Below are 17781 nucleotides of genomic sequence, written 5' to 3'. Positions count from 1 at the left end.
ACTGCTTAAAACGTCTTTTGTAAACAGACTAAATACACTTGGCATTTTATTTTCAGCTAGTTCTTTTTGTAACGTTACATACGTTATAGATATAAAAGTAGATCCTTTTTGTAGGCCAGAATATCGCTTGATTCCAATTTTCCAAAATATTTTTGACTAGTTCTGATTTTCACTGTCGCTTATTTGGGTTAAATATGTAACCCCATATTTCTTCTAACCGAATATTTCTTTGTTCTTCCGTTTCAATTTTGAATAGTTGTAATTTCCAGTGTCGCAAGTAATCTAACCTTGTATTTCTTTGTTTCATGGTCTAGGTTATTCATTTGTCCTCTAGTTATTATGAAACTACTGAATACCCCATTTCCAAAAAGGCAAATTACATTGGGTATTTTATACTTAGCTATGTCTCTTGAGTAATTTTAACAATTGATTAGAGTAAGGTTGCATTCTGTGTCGAGTAATTATAATTAATTATGATAAGAAGTGGGCCCTCGCGACGTTTATCTGTGTTTAATCATTATAAGTTAAGCGCGTAGTTTGAAAATTCAAAACACTGATAACAATATGCTAGTCTGGGTAATACGGGACCCAGAGATCGAATCACGCTGCAGGAATGCACTGCAGGGCCGACGTAGGGACCTTAGTAGTCAAGAAGCGTCGTTAATTCTTAAATAATAATAATAATATGCTAATCTGACAGCAGCCCAATGCAAGGACATTTGCAATCAAAAGGCTAATCAATCTTTTTAATAATGACCGTTGAAATTGAAAGCGCTCTGGAAGAATAGGTAAAAAAAATGCATAGCTCAATATTCTCAAGTATATTAATTGCACTATTCTATACATACAATTCTACTTGTTTTGTCCACCTATCTTAAATAGGTCCCGATTAGAACCAAAAATCATCAATTGCTTTATAAACATCAAACATAGATGTTCAAATTGGTAGGGTGTAATTTCTTAAATTAATCAAAAAATTAATCATCTTTAATCAGTAATTATAATAATTAATCATTAGTATATAATAAAATAATATGATACTATAATCATAAATATAATAATAAAATCATAAGCTAATCATTAATTATAATCAAAAATGAATAATTAATTCTAGTAATGACGAGGAAAGCAACCTGAATCTGATCCCATATATTCATGCATCACGAGTTTACTGAAAATAATGTTTAATTTTTCCATAATTGTAGCTTAGTCAGTTTCTTACTGAGCTGAAGGCTATTATAAATCTAGTTAAAAAGTGGATGACTGACATTAGACTTCTAGAATTCTTTATACAAACCGCTTACAAAATTAATAACATATTTTCAATCAAGACTCATCTTAAACCATTTAACCTTCCACTATTTAGCATTCTGTCACCATCAGGATTCTCTATAACCAGCAAAGCCATCAACTGATGAGTACACAATATATTCAATTTCTTCTTTAAAACAGAGACTCCAAATTCTTGACATGTGCATCTACTAATGTCATCTGTCAAAAATACTGGCCCTCCTCTACAGTGAATTTGATAGCCATGAGACACACTGTAGTAGCTTTTACGCGAACCAGGTAAGAAGCTGAATTTTTTCGAGTCGAACAAGGCTAATGCATCAAGAAGGGTAGCACCAAGAAGAGCGTGAAGCAGCAAAAGCTCTGGCTGCGATGGCGTTACTACAATGAAATTTTTTAAATTAAAGTGTCCTTCAAAAAATAAGGTGAGTAATCTACTCAAAGGAAAAAAACGCAATGTGTGTTCTTCCTATAGAATAAATGGGACATTCATGAGGCAAATAAATGAACGAAACGGTCTGTACTTTTTAGTCTGTATTTTAGATTAGTCAAACTTTTATATTTGAAAGATTGCTTAATAAAAAAAAAAACATCAACTATCGAAACAGCACAAAAATGACCAGCCAATTTGATAAGCCTATACTCAAATACGCTTTAGCATATTTTCTACGCTCAACCACATCAACAAACACCAAGAAATTTTACACATTTTTTCCGCTAAATAACCGACGAATCAAAATCAAAGTATGCATTATATCGTCTATTCAAATCCTCTTCGCTGGTAATCAAGCTTTCCTGAACTCTGTAACTGAATTTTTTAGTAACTGAATGAATTTTTTGTAACTGAATATATGTAACGAGAATTTAAAGTGCCGAAACCCTATAGGCAAGTGTATTCTCCTGATGAGCCCTTGTGTTGGGTTGTTGCCTCTGAATTATTTGTCTTTACTGTTTTTATTGTTTGGTAAATGACGACTTATACTTATTGACTACATGACTGCCTATCCATGGATTATTCTTTATGGTTGATTGTGTATGGCTATGCTGTTTGACCTATGTGATTGTATGGATGAGTAGGGTTAAGGCCTCATTCAAGTGCTGGTCTATATTAATCACTAATTTAGGAAAACAGTCTTCCTTTTCTCCTTCTGTCTCCCCCTTTTTTTTCTTTTTTTTAATGTGTTTGTGCTGTTGAATTGGTGATTTCTCTTTTCGTTATATATATATATATATATATATATATATTGCCCCCGGACAATGCAATCCTCGGTGAGCATTCACCCAGAAAAATTCTGGCAAATCATTCCGCCTTAAAAATTCTCCTTGGCATAGGGCCTACTTTCAGTGAAAAAAAGACTTGTTTTTTCTTTAATTTCTGATTATTCATTCCAGAAAGTCATTCCAGAAATCCCCTCTATGTGGAAATTTTTCCAGAACCCCCCCCCCCCCCCAATAGAAAGATTTTTCAGCGGAAAATTTCTCTGTGAAAAATTCCTTCCGCAGGATATCTCTGCGTGGAAAAATCATCCAGAGAATTACACCCCCACTGGACATTTACCCCAGACAATTTCACCAGAACAGCTCCAAATGTAAAATTGAGTCACCAAATAGAAAGTACGACACATAAAACGAGTTTCATATATTAATTCTAGAAAGTTATCTCTGTGTAAAGTTTCTCCTGAAAAGTTCATCCCCGGAAACTTCCGTCCCAGCAAAAAATTCTCCCGTAGAACATCCCCCTTGCGAAGAATTTATGCATACTTGCCAATGACAAATACTGTATGCAAACAATGGGTAAATTTCAAACCTTTCAGCCCTTTTCCCGGGGGCTATGGGGTGGGGGTCATAGTTATATACATAGTTATTGGATCTTCCAACTATGCTATGATTGGACGACTTTAGGGGTAAAAGGGCGAGGGGGGGGGGCTAGTTGCCTTCCAATCTTCTTGATCACTTAAAAAAATCCAAGAACTTCAAATTTCCATTCAAATGAGCCCCGATCTTCTAGTACCTCTGGCTCGATATGATCGCCCCTAGGAAGAACAAAGAAAAAAAAATAACAAGCATCCGATTTTTCTTCTAGCAAGAAGATACAAAATCCCAGATTTTCGCAGATGGGAGCTTGAAACCGTCACAGTATGTTTCAATGATATGCTGAATCTGATGATGCGGTTTCCAATAAGGTTCCGTGACTTTTTGGGGATGTTACCGCCTTTTTTCACAAATCAGGAAAAATTTTTCGGACTCATAGCTTTTGATGGGTAACATTAAACTTAAAGAATCATATATATTTGCAAAATACATAAAAAGCTATTTTTTTTGACGTGTCTATTTTTATCCAAAATTCCGTTTTTTTTTAGTTTGAGTTACTATTGAGCCATGTTGCTCCGTGCCACGAACGTGTAACTCTATTTTCGATTACAAAATATTTGAGCACGAATATTTGAAGGTAACGCAAAAATGTTATGCTATCTTTGTAAGAAAAGTTTTTCGTCTCGTCATATTTTTACCCCTCCCTTCCTCCCTATATTCCCATGATTTGGAACCCCTTGGTGAGTGGCATTACTATATACGACAGGTTATTCGGCTAGTAAATATATATTTGGTAATTAAATATAGAAGGTGTACCTAAACATATCCAAATAAATTGTAATTGAATGCAACCCTTTCCAGTTAACGACTTGAAAAACCTACAACAAGATTCCTGGGGGGATTCTTAGCGTCATGGAAATTTATTCAGGAAATAAGTCACCAAAAAAATTGTAAAATAATTAAATATACAATTTGAATTCACCAACTATATTTCAGCAAAAACTAGTGGCTCTCTTTGAACTATACTTTTTAGGAAGAAAAAGAAGAATCATGTTTTACTATATCATGATTTTATGCACATACATTTTACTACTTATTGTCATTTATATTTTATTAAATGTGTCTTGAAATTTCATTGTTTAACTATTGACCTTTTTTATTTATTATTACTTTTTTCGAATAAACGTCAAAGAACATGGGTCATTTAAACTATTTAGACCAAACTAACTGATGTCAATGTCGGAAAACAAACAGGCTCAATATCTAAAGTTAGGACCTCCAGCAATTACTGCAAACGACAAAAAGAGTAAACGAATTACTTTAGAAAAAGAGAAACTTGAAACTTAAGAGCTAACATCTTGATTAGGTGCAGGAAACCTGATTAAGGCTGTCAGTAAATGACCTTAGAGAATCAAGCTCAAAATATCAGCTTCACAAAAGCTAATCTCCCTTACGATGACAAACACATTCCCGGTATATCACTGAGTTTCATTTATTAAAGATCCTTGCTTTTCAAGATTTCTTTTACAACAAACACATAAAATAAAAGCTTAATGTACTGAAGGCCTTCAACCATTTTAATCACAATACTTGATGAATCTATTTACTCTGTTGAACCCTCATTTGAAGTAACCAAAAAATGACTTCGGATAATAGTTTCCCAAAGCACAGAGTTAAAAATGAATGCAACTTTATAACTTATACAGAAGTAATATGAACAAGTTATTCTGTTTTTAAAATTGCTAAACATAGATTTGCCTAGAAAAGGCCAGGAAAGGGTTTTAAAACTGGCTTGAATTTCTATAAAGATGACCAGATTCTAGTCAGAACTACATACATACGTATACATACATATACATATACACACACATATACATATACATACATACATGCATACATACATATAATACACAAATACATATAATAATAATATCCTAATACAAATAACTTACATTCATTCTGTAGTATCCGAGGATAGTCCAACTTCCTTATAAGATCTGTAACTGTACTAATTAATTCCATGTGATTAATCCTTTGAGAAACGCTCATTATCTACAAGAAAGGAACTCTGATGAGACTAAGTCACTTAGACTGGGAGGAAGTGGAGAGATGATGTAGAAGTTGGGTAACATGAACAATGACACTTAGCTAGGTAGTATTATTAGTCAAGATAGTGGATGCAGTTAAGATGTTAAAAGTAGAGTAGTAAAGGCCCAGTGAGTTGAAAATAGTTTCAAATAATAGGAATATAAGTCTGCAAACCAAGATTAGAATACTGGAAGCTACAGTGATGACAAAAATCAAGTACAGTTTTGAAACAGGGGCGTTCTGAAATACAGCGGGTGTTACTTCAAATATTTCATCTTGATTACCTCTCAGCCGTTTTATATTTCTGGTTAATAAGCAAACCAAATCATTAATAAATATATCCTGACAAAGGATCCTATCATTAGTCTCTTTAAATGTACACATATTATGCCTAACATCTCACGGGCTAGTCTCGAACAAACTCAACATTATGGATTCTAGGAAAAAATCACGAATTTTACTTTTAATTAAGCATACAAACTAGAATATCGTAATATTGGTTAGTACTTAATAAAATTTGCAATCTTCATTCAGATATTAGCTTTAAAAAGCAGGAAAGGGGTGAAAATGGAAACTTAAAACACCTCCCTATACCCCAATTTGAGCAGCAAATTAGTTCTTTAAAGTTTCATGCTTCTTTTCTGAATTAGTGAAAAATGATATGATAAGACTATAAAGAGGAAGCCATTTCTTTCTGTGTAAAACTGTAGTCAAACTCAAGTGCAACCACTTTCAATTCTAGCTAAAAACAATTTTGCAATGGAACTGGCAAATGATGCAACTCCCTTTTGGGTAAAATTGCAAACAATTTTCAGACAAAAGGTAGCGAAACTTGGGACATGACTTAATTATGTAAATTTATTTATAGACCTTTTTCCGCCTATTCCATTCCAACAAGTCTATTCCATTTTTTTTCTTTTTCTATGTTTCTCATTCACGAAGAGAGGTAACCATATTTATTTCCACTCTCAGCTTCAGTTATCATCAAAGATGTCCAAAATAGAGCAGTGAAGGCTACTTTTCTTCTCCCCTGGCTATACCCCTCTTCTGACCTCGATAGTGGAATAGTTCTGCAGGATCGTTTGTAAGTAAAAGTGATTTTTGTTTAGAGTATTCTTCTTTTCATGGTGCACTTACACCGTCTCTACAAGTTTTTTCCATGGGTAGACTCAGGTAGGCTCATGGGTAGGCTCAGGTAGGTGCTCTTCTTCTCTCCTTAGTTCTTATTGCAGATACCTAATCGATCATCAACAGGAGCTCAGAGGTCTCCTCTTGATCAATCCATTCAACTATGAAACTCCATCCTTTCTGATATCCCTCTATCTAAATCTCCAAAGGTAGTTTCTCAGCTGATCTTTCTGTAGTTTTAGCCCAGTGATTTTTGACCCTTCTTTGTTCGATTTTTCCCTTTTCTCTTTTCCTATTGTTTCTCTTTCTTTCTTTTTTGAGTATGGCGTCACTTATTTGATCCGATTTTTATCATTTTCCAGATGTGGTTAAGGTTATTACAAGCTGAACTAAGCAAATAACACGTCTATGTAATTTGGAAAAAAGGAAATATGAACAAAGGTTTAAATATATTCTATACTAATTTTACAAATTTCTTTAAAGAATATTTTAAAAAAAACAAAAAAAGTTAAATATGGGAGAAAAAAGCACCAATTTGTCCTTGGGCTACTGAAGGTTTATTTAGATGTATGAATAGGAAGAACAAGCTTTGGATAACACTTCAATTATTTAAAAAAAATGTCTGAATGGTGTATTTTTAAATCAAGCTTTTAGTGTTAAATATTTAGGTTTTTATCTTGACTGCAATTTGACTTTGGAACCACACTGTGATGCAGTAGCAACAAAAGTGGCAATAATTTTGGGTCTTATAAGAACGCTAAGAAATGAGCTTCCACCAAGAATTCTAATGGTCCTCTACCATTTTCTTTATCAATCCATATCTGTCTTATGGTTATTTGCTGTGAACTAGTTCTTTTGTGTTAAGTTTTAAAAGAGTTAAAATTTTACAAAATAAAGTTGTTCGTGTTTTAGGAGATTATGTGAGATCTAGAAATAGTACTTTGAATTACTCCACTAAACTGAAAAATCTAAATGTTTATAAGTTAAGAATTATCAAGTAGCTATTTTTATTTATCGATGTTTAAATCGTTATGCATCGGAGTGAACATTTTATCGTTTTTATGAAAGTAGGTATAGTGTCTGAGGTTCGGAGTATTCAAAGAGGATCTTTATTTCTGCGTTTTGCAGGACCACAGTTATGGAATTCTCTCCCGGAGGCTTTAAAGGGGCCAGAAAATGATAGCCAGTTCAAGAGTGGGTTGAAACATTAACTTTTGGGAAGTTGTTAATGATTTCAGTTTTTTTTATTTATAGGTGAAGTGTGAATATGTATTACTAGATAATAGGATGAAACGACCATCATATACAACCCAATAGGTTTCCCCAATCATTGTTGAAAGATGACGTCACCGCTATTTTTGTTAATAAATGTATTCCTCTCTCTCTCACTCTCTCTCAAAAAGAAAATCGCCCAAAATAAAAATTGCAATATTATCCTCTACACATGGGAAAAAAATATAAATACTTTTTCCAGCTATGCCAGATACATTTATTCCACAAACACAATTTTTACCTTCTTCAAAAGTATATGTTGCAATTGAAGTTTCAATCCAGGTGAATTGTTTCAATTGATAAGTTTTAATCTATTATGACCAAATTTTCGGAACTTGAAGATGAAGCATTTATTGCTAAAGACCTTATTGTTCAAGGTGATAAGAATTTAGCACTTAAGAGAGGCTTTTTTGGCAGCTTTAGCAAATCTAAAGAAGAGAAACCAATTACTGAATATTTTCAAGAAGATTATAAAAAAAAAATTTCCTTCAAAAAATTATTCATGAGTCCAAAAAGAATTATGAAAAATAAACTCCTAGGCTACAGCCATGTAGAACAATTAACACGGAGTGCTACCTGCAACGACAAAAGTTACCCTAAAATTGAAAATTTTATGGAACTCGCTCGATGTACTCATGATGATGTTCAATTGGACCAAATAATGGACGTCATCAAAAAAAGAATGTTGGACACAAATGATTGGCGCCATGTCCACAATGCATTAATTCTCCTTAATTACTTGATTACTCATGGAAACAAAAACGTCTTTGAAAGATGTACTGAATGGAAATTTTACAGCATAATTGCGTGTCTGAAAAGCAGCAATAAAGGTGCAATTAGCGAAACAAGCCAGACAGTATTAAATAGACTTTGTGAATGGGTTTTCAGATGTTGCTCCGATCTTGCAGCCTCTAGGAGAAAAGAATTTTAGAGTAAAGGTCAATTGTCTTGCACTAATATTGAAGATAACGCGATTCAGCCCTAAAGCGATTCAGCTAGTACTGTTAATGGTAATTCCATGACATCAAGTGACGAAATTGAAATAGCGGGAATTCGCTATTTCAAAAAGCGCTAATTTCTAAAGTCTTTATTCAGACGTTGTAAACTCTTTTGGGGATTTTAACCCCACTAACTGTGCCGTTATGGAGTGTTCTTCATTCTAAATCAGATGAAGCATACCAATCTACATTTAAAAAATACGAGGAAGAAAGCAATTTGAGCGCATCAAACCTACATGTGCGCGATTACATGACAAGTTGGGCACAGGTATTTCCAAGAAACAGGTATTTTGAAGAAATAAGTGACCGGGGTCCTAGCGAGGCTTGAAACATAGAAAAATTCATGACTTGGACTTTGAAGATTTGAGTGCATCAGTATCTGTTAGAGCAGAACGTATTTCTGCCCGATTACATTACGAGTCACATGCATGCATGTGAACCTCAATAAACAACAATTAGGTTTCATACCAGGATAATCAACCGAAGATACACTGAATATGTCATTGAACTTATCAAACAGTTCGTGGTAACGAACTGTAGTAAGGAGTGACCCGGCTCAATAGTAACCAAGACTCCAAAAAAGGAAGTTTGATGCCAATAGCTACATCAAAAGAATTGCATTTTAATGCTGGTTTTAAATATATAAGTTTCATCAAGTTTAGTCTTATCCATCAAAAGTTATGAGCCTGAGAAAATTTGCCTTATTTTGGAAAATAGGGGAAAACACTCCCTAAAAGTTATAAAATCTTAACGAAAATCACACCATCGCATTCAGCGTATCAGAGAACCCTATTGTAGAAAGCTCCTTTTTTATTTAAGAATTAACGACGCTTCTTGACTACTATGGTCCCTGCGTCGGCCCTGCAGTGCATTCCTGCAGCGTGATTCGATCTCTGGGTCCCGTATTACCAAGCTAAGGTCAAATCCAGTGCGCCACCACAGGACTGTGGAAAGCTCCTATCTACGAAAATGTGGAATTTTGAATTTTTTGCCAGAAAGTAGATCACGGATGCGTGTTTATTTGTTTTCTTTCTTTCTTTTTTTCCAGGGCTGATCGTATCGACCCAGTAGTCCTACAATATTGCGACACGGCTCATTCTAACGGAAATGAAAAGTTATATTACCCACTATAAGATTCAACATAGCCTAAAAACCTTATAACTATGTCTTTGGGGACGACTTACTCCCCCGTGGGAGGGGCTACAAGTTACAAACTTTGACCAGTGCTTATAAATAGTAATGGTTATTGGGAAGTTGAGAAGAGGGAGGTATGTTGGGGGAAGTCCATGGAGGAATTTGTCATGGGGGAAAAAATTTCCATGAAGGGAGCGCAGGAGTTTCTAGCATTATTAAAAAAAACAATGAAAAAATAAATATGAAGAAGTTTTGGATTGGGGAAAGTAAGGAGCAGCATTAAAACTTAAAACGAACAGAAATCATTACGAATATGAGGGGTTCACCTCCTCCTAATACCTTGCTCTTTATGCTAAAGTACTTTTTTATTAATTTCAACTATTTTATTCTACTTCGTTTGTGATTCAGCGGACATTCTTAAGGAATTGGGACAAAATTTAAGCTTTATTGTAAAGAGCAAGGTACTGACAAGGAGATAAGCCCCCTCATATACGTCACAAAAACAAAAGAATACAGAAGTTCGTTGAGTAAGCTAATTCGTAAGTTACGTATATCTTTTACTAATAAAAACGTTCGTAAAAAAATCAAAAGTTCTAGTCGCCCTTTTAAGTAACCATAAAATTGAGGAGGCAACTAGGCCTCCTCCCCCGCTCCTTTTTTCTCAAAATCATTCGATCAAAACGATGAGAAAGCCATTTAGCCAAAAAAAAATATGTAAATTTCGTTTTAATTATTTATCTGCGGAGAGCCAAAACCAAAACATGCATTAATTAAAAAAAAGTTCAGAAATTAAATAAAAAAAAATAAGTTTTTTTTAACTGAAAGTAAGGAGCGACATTAAAACTTAAAACGAACAAAAAATTACTTCGTACATGAAAGAGGCAGCTCCCTCCTCAACACCCCGCTCTTTACGCTGAAGTTTGACACTTGCTCTCAACTCTACTTTTTAAAACACTAACAAATCTTCTTTCTATGTAAATCTTCTTCGCATTTGCTTAGTTCAAACAAGATAGAAATAACCTCAGAAATTTGACAAGAAAAGTAACCGCAGAATATAAATAATTTTTGGCAATAGAGACAAAAGATAATCCCAAGTAATTTTGGAAATCAGCATTGCAGAAAAAACTAGGTAGACACTCGGTGACTCAATTAGCATCTCAAGGTCAGTTGATTACTAATTCGCACTTCAGATTGTGCAACTCTACCAGAAGAGCCATTGTACCCAATTGATAATGCTTTACAAACCCTCAGACTTGATTCTAAGTTAGTGTGTAGACAGTTGGAAAGGTTGGATCATAATAAGTCAGCAGGTCCTAGAGGTATTGCCCATAGACTTTTGAAGAAAGCATGTTCAGTTTCAGCTGAGCCAATAAGTATTTTAAAGTTCACTGGACACCTCAGTAGTACCAGATAATTGAAGACCAGCACACATTAGGCCTACCCCGATTCCCAAAGGGGGGTAAAAAGGATGTTGCTGAGAACTACAGACCCATCAGTATGACATTAGCCATGGGTAAAGTATTGGAAAGTCTTGTGAATTCAGCTGTAGGCTAATTAAGCAGCTTGATTCTAGTAAGCTCCTTACCAAAACCAGCATAGAGTTTGACAAAGAAAATCAATTGGAACATACCTCCTAGATGCTTCTGATACATAATTTAACTTATTGATAAAGAAGTAGATGTAGATGTTTTGCTTCTTGACTTTGCCGAGGCCTTTAATAAAGCGTCTCATAGAAGACTAAAAATAAAGCTACATACTATTGATATTAATTCAGTCACAACCAGCTGAATAATGGCCTTCTTGACAAATAGAAACACGGCCTTCTTGATATACTGATGGAGGCCAATCTTTCTTTTCTGAAATAACAACAGTCATCAGTGGAGTTCACAAGGTAATTTGCTTGGGTCAACATTGTCTGATATCTATACTAATGATGCCCCATATGGAGTTATAAAATAACAAAGTCTTTATGTTGACAATTCTAAAATTACTACCTTAAATTACCTTAAACTGCAGCTAGGAGCGATCTAAAGATTTCTTCTTGTAGAGCTCCAGAATGATGACTTGAGTTGTATACAAAGTGCATTAGTCTCCAGGTGCTGTTCCATGTTCAGTAGTATCCTAATTGAGTTTACTCTCTCTAGAGGACCACTCAGCATCTAGGTTTTGTTGGGAAACATCAACAGATTCAGCAGTAACTGTTTCATTGGATAGTTTGTTCCAGCTGTTGACAATGCATGATGGAAAGAATTGAGTGTAGATTCTAGATATTGTGGACTAATAATTGACAAGTTTCAGATGATGACCTCTAGTTCTTGAGTTGGTACCAACAGTAGGGAATAATGCTGGGAGAGTATTAGCCCTCAATAACTTGTAGGCTAAAATAGCATCCCCTCTCTTTCTCTTGTAAACAAGTGAAGAGAGATTCAGCTTTGCTAGTCTTACAGGGTAGAAAAGCTCCCACATGCCAGATATCACATTTTTTTTGGCATGTCTCTGCATATCTTCAAGAGCTTTTTTGTCTTTTTTTTTTAAATATGGCGAGGCAAAAGACATTCTAACTTCAAGCTTAGGAGCACAAGTCCCTTATATAGAAGACTGATAACTTTAGTGAAACAAGTAGAAATAGTACGCTTAATCAGTCCCAGGGTCAAAATAGCCCAAGCAGCAAAACTCTTAGCATGAGTGTAGAATTTTAGTTCATTGTCAATAGTGACATTAAGATCCTGCTCATTATTTACAGAGGAGAGAGGGTGACCTAGGAAAAAAAAGAGTAGCAAGAATTCAGTTTGTCAAACTGAATGATACACTTGGCAACATTGATTTCAAGAAGCTAGGCCTCAGCCCATTGACCCACCAGTTGAAGATTACTTTATAGCAGGGCATGATCTTCACAGGACAAAGCTAGTCCAAGAAGCTTCAGGTTGTCTGTATAAAGAGTTGATTAACTGCTGGTAAAGGGAGAAGCGTATTAAACAGTGTAGGACCCAAAAAACTTCCCTGAGAAGCCTCCTAATTGGCCCACTAAATGGAGACACTACCTTACAAGGCAATATTAGCTATTTTTCTAAACAGGCACCGAAGTGCAGAGCTATCCTTTTTGGGAAACTATTGCTGATCATGTATACAATATAAATACTAATAATGCACATTCTCAACCTATTTCTGTAGCTACTGAAGAAAAAGATCTAGGGCTTATTATAGATAACAAATAAAAAGTCAAATACCATACCAAAATGATTGTTGGTAGACCATAACCAAAATAAAATAAAATTAAAATAAAAAAAAATGGCCTGTCATAGAAAATGGTATGACTGTCGCATTCCCTATTAATAAGGATGATGTAATTGTCCTTGTGTCACTTAAAATAAAGGCCACGAAATGTATAGAAGGGTACAAAAGTCTTGACTATCCTATAGGATTAAGAAAACTTAAGCAAGCTTTGCTAGTTTATAGCAGACAAAGGGGGGACAAGGTTATGTCTAAGAAGTTATTAACCAGTGATAGTACTCCATCTTATCTCTAACTAGACACCCAGCAGAGGACTAGGAGTCACTCATTTGTTTTAGAAGAGACACTAGATATATACAGCAAACCCCTTTGTCTCCGACAGAATTGTGTACAACTAGAATTTATTGACTAATGAAATGTTAACAGTTTCTATTGCCAATACCTTTAAATCTGGAGTTGATTACAACTGGCAAATGCAACCATGGAAGACCCAGTGGAATGCAGCCAATGTGTGTCATTCCACACTAGAATCACCATAGGATTTACCTTAGTTGCTGGACAATGTGATTTAATGAGTTGGATTAAGTATTAAAGATAACAAATAAAAAAAAAACTTAATTAAGGCTACTTATAGAACAGAAATCAGGTAGGGAAAAAACAAATATACTATTTTATCCCTATTAAATATTCTTCTCCAAATTTATTAGCCACTTCTGCTACACTTGTATAACAACTGGTTCCTCTAATGCGGCCATCTGTCTACTTGATATAATTTTATCATTATTTTACGAACCTAAGTTTTTTTTGCTGAGAATCCTCTAGTCATAACTTTATTTTCCCTAATTTTTGAATTCTATTGGCCTTCTTTCATAAAGTAACATTAGTACTGAACTTAAAAATGCGAGTCTAATATCAAAACTAGTTTATGAAAAAACAAGTAGCCTAATAAATAAAACACTAGAATATGAGCTGATAGGAGTCTCACATTCTTTGGCAGGGCTTCCACTCTCGAATCTCAACATTCAGGGACAAGTTTTAAAAATTCAGGGAGTTTTCGGGGACAAGTCTTCAAGATTCAGGGAATTTTCGAGGGCAAGTTCAAAATGGAATTATGTTGAAAGAATTTGGGAGTCAAAATTGGTTATAATTTCGTTTTCAGGCTCAAGTAAGGCTTGGACCCGCGTAGTAAACAATCCCCTTTGTATATGTAATAGTTTTTGTTTATTTTAATGTTGCTTCTTAGGCACACTTTCAGACTGAAAAAAAATTATTTTATTTCAAATGGTTTTTTAAAAATGCCAGGAAATCCAACTCCAATTCCATGGAAAGAATTATTCCTTTCCCCGGGAAATTCATCTAGACAATTCAATACCATTAAAAATCTATCCCGGACAATTACCCTTAACATTTCCACGCGTAAGATTGAGTTTAAAAAGAGAAACTTAAAATATATAAAAATAATTTTGTTTAGGAATTCTGACCAATCCCCCCGGTGCAAAATTTCCCCTTAAAATTTTATCCTGCAGAAATATCTTTTCCAATGGGAAGTTCTCCCTGCAGAAAATCCTCCAGCAGATAATTCATTCCTTTACCCAAAAACAGAATGCATACTTCCAGATAACAGATATTATATGTAAACAATGGGCAAATAATATATTTTGAGACCTTTACCCAGAGGCTGTGGGAGATCAAACTAACTCCAAAGGCAAAGTTATTGGGTCTCTCAACTATGCCAATCAAAATAGCTGAGGTATCCCTAAATTTTGATCAAACAATTTTGGGGGGAAAGGGCGCGGAAGGGGGCATAGTTGTCATCCTCATGGAAAAAATACATCTTCTGGGAAAGACCACATTTTGGCAGATAGAAGCTTTAACCCTATATAATTGCGTTCTCTGATATGCTGAATCAGAAGGTGTTATATTCGTTAAGTTTCTTTGATATTTTTATGGAGTGATTTCCCCCTTTTTCCAAAATTTAACAAATTTTCTCAGGCTTGTAGTCTTTGAAGAATAACACTGGACTTAAAGTATCTTATATATTTGGTACCAGCATAATAAGACAATCCATTTGATATATCTGTTGTTTTTTACAGTTTCAATTACTATTCAGCTGTATTTCTACTTACTTACAGTTTGTTACCATGAACTATCTGATGACTACCATATTTACATAGAACCTAAAATACTGAATATAGATAAAATTATCAGATATTTGGTCTATTATCAAATAAAATAAAGCAATGAAACTCACTTTAAAGTGTTTTGGGTTTGGTGTGCCAAACTTAGAATAGAAATGAGTAATTTAAACATGAGCTAAGAGCTCATATAGCACTTGTGACAAGGTCAGAAGAGCCAAGAGCCCATATGGTATGAGCTCTAGCAAAATTCTAAGAACTAATAGATAGATATAAAAAGAAAATCAGAGCTTAATGCCGGTCAGGAATCAGGATTTAAAATAAGAGCTCTGAGACACGAGGTCTTTCTAAATATCAAAATTCATTAAGATCTGATCTCCCACTCATAAGTTAAAAATACCTAATTTTATCCAGTTTATCCTGTCCCTTCAGCCCCCCAGAGGGTCAAACCGGGAAATGCAACTTTATCAACTTAATTTGTGCAGGTCCCTGACACACCTACAAATTTTCATTGTCCTAGCACGTCCAGAAGCACCAAACTCACCAAATCACTGCCTCCCCCTAACTCCCCCAAAGAGAGCGGATCCAGTCCGGTTGCGTCAACCATGTATCTGCGACATTTGCTTATTCAACCCACAAGGTTTCATCCCATTTCTCCACTCTAAGCGTTTTCCATCATTTCCAGTTTCCCCCTCCAACTCCCTCCAATGTCGCCGGATCTGGTCGGGATTTAAAATAAGAGCTCCAAGACATGATTTACTTCTAAATATCAAATTTCATTAAGATCTGGTCGCCCATTCTTAACTTAAAAATACCTCAATTTTTCTAATTTTTCCAAATTAAGACCACCCCAACTCCCCAAAAGAGAGCGGATTAAAGCTGATTATGTCAATCATGTATCTAGGACTTGTGCTTATTCTTCCCGCCAAGTTTCATCCCAATCTCTTTTTCCAAGATTTCCTGTTTCTCCCCCCCACCAACTCCCCCAATGTCACCAGACCGGGGTATTTAAAATAAGAGCTTTGAGACATGATATCCTTCTAAATATTGAATGTCATTCAGATCCTCCAACTCCCCCAATATCACCGGATACAGTCGGGATTCAAAATAAGAGCTCTAAGACATAGGTCCTTCTAAATATCAAATTTCATCATGATCTGATCACCCATTCATAAGTAAAAAATACCTCTAATTTTTTCGATTTTCCTCTCCCTCCAGCCCCCCAAATGGTTGAATCGGGTATCAAGTCAATTTGTGCAGGTCCCAGACACGCCTACAAATTTTCATTGTACTAGCACGTCTAGAAACACCAAACTCGCCAAAGCACTGGAAATCCCCCAACTCTCCCAAAGAGAGCGGATCCGTTCCAATTATTTCAATCACGTATCTAGAGCTTATGCTTATTCTTTCCGTCAAGTTTCATCCCAATCTATCCACTCTAAGCATTTTCCAAGAATTCGGTTTCCCCCTCCAACCCCTTATGTTCCCGGATCCGATTAGAATTGAAAATGAAGCATCTGAGACATTAGATCCTTTTATTAAGTTTCATTAAGACCTAATCACCCATTCATAAGATAAAGATACCTCAATTTTCACGTTTTCTAATAATTCTGATTTACCCCTCCAACTCCCCCCAACGTCACCGGATCTGGTTGGGATTTAAAATGAGAGCTTTAAAGCACAAGATCCTTCTAAATATCAAACTTCATTAGGATCTGATCGCCTGTTTGTTAGTTACAAATACCTCATTTCTTCTAATTTTACCAAATTACCCACCCCCCAGCTCCACCAAAGAGAGCGGATCCGGTCTGGTTATGTCAGTCATGTATCTTGGAATTCCGGTCCCCCCACTCCCCCCCCCAAATACACTGGATCTGTTCGGGATTTAAAATAAGAGATCGGAGTCACAAGGTCCTTCTAAATATGAGATTTCATTAAGATCGGATCACTCCTTCAAATTTAAAAATACCTCATTTTTTCTAATTTTTCAGAATTAAGCCTCCCCCCCCCACAACTCCCCCAAAGAGACGGATCTGTTCCAGTTATGTCTGTCATGTATCTAGGACTTGTGCTTATTTTTCCCACCAAGTTTCATCCCGACCCCTCCACTCTAAGTGTTTTCCAATATTTTAGGTTTCTCCCCCCCCCCCAAATCCCCACAATGTCACCAGATCCGGTCGGGATTTAAAATAAGAGCTCTGAGACATGATATCCTTCTAAATATTAAATGTCATTAAGATCCAATCACCTATTCATAAGTTAAAAGTACTCATTTTTCTAATTTTTTCGAATTACTCCCCCCACTCCCCCTCAGATGGTCGAATTGAGGAAACGACCATTTCTCATTTAATCATGTCTGATTCCTGATAAGCCTGCCAAATTTCAGCAGCCTAGCTTATCTGAAAGTCACTAAACTAGCAAAACCAGGATAGACAGACCAACAGAACTTGCGATCACTATATGTCCCTTGGTAAATACCAAGTGCCATAAAAACAAGAGCTAAGAGCTCATATTGCACTTGTGACGAGATCAGAAGAGCCAAGAGCTCATATGGTATGAGCTCTGGCAAAATTATAAGAATCGATAGCTTGCTTTAAAAGGAAAATCAGAGGCTTAATGCCGGTCGAGATTTAAAATAAGAGCTCTGAGTCACGAGCTCCTTCTAAATATCAAAATTCATTAAGATCCGATCA

General features: G+C 35.4%; 2 protein-coding genes across 9 annotated transcripts in view; one reads left to right on the top strand and one right to left on the bottom strand.

The window, feature by feature from the left end:
• LOC136031289 (solute carrier organic anion transporter family member 1C1-like) overlaps nt 1–17781 on the top strand; it is a 178652-nt gene that overhangs the window by 65583 nt on the left and 95288 nt on the right. For 3 of the 8 annotated variants that reach the window (XR_010618483.1, XR_010618481.1, XR_010618486.1), the window contains one exon: nt 6133–6272. The exons of 4 other annotated variants lie outside the window; for them this stretch is intronic. The gene's annotated coding sequence lies outside the window, so the exon portion shown is untranslated. Of the gene's footprint in view, nt 1–6132; nt 6273–17781 lie in introns of those variants that run through there. One more of the 8 variants, XR_010618482.1, reaches the window with a different exon arrangement.
• Nucleotides 1265–11580, bottom strand: LOC136031291 (uncharacterized). The gene is made up of 3 exons (XM_065710738.1): nt 11480–11580; nt 5055–5154; nt 1265–1671 (listed from the first exon to the last, which is right to left on the bottom strand). The coding sequence occupies exons 2-3, from the start codon at nt 5149–5151 to the stop codon at nt 1334–1336; spliced, it is 435 nt and encodes a 144-aa protein (XP_065566810.1). The 5' UTR covers nt 5152–5154; nt 11480–11580; the 3' UTR covers nt 1265–1333.

Source organism: Artemia franciscana, chromosome 9 (genome assembly GCF_032884065.1).
Source record: "Artemia franciscana chromosome 9, ASM3288406v1, whole genome shotgun sequence".
Lineage (NCBI taxonomy): Eukaryota > Metazoa > Arthropoda > Branchiopoda > Anostraca > Artemiidae > Artemia > Artemia franciscana.
Note: the sequence above shows the minus strand (reverse complement) of the source record. Positions and strands in the feature narration are given on the sequence as shown.

Bases quoted from the DNA above. Each gene is read 5' to 3' on its own strand.
- LOC136031291 (XM_065710738.1), bottom strand. From the start codon at position 5,151: ATGAGCGTTTCTCAAAGGATTAATCACATGGAATTAATTAGTACAGTT. The intron at 1,672-5,054 runs GTAAGTTATTTG...ATTTCATTGTAG, and splicing joins TCGGATACTACAGAATGAAT to TAACGCCATCGCAGCCAGAG.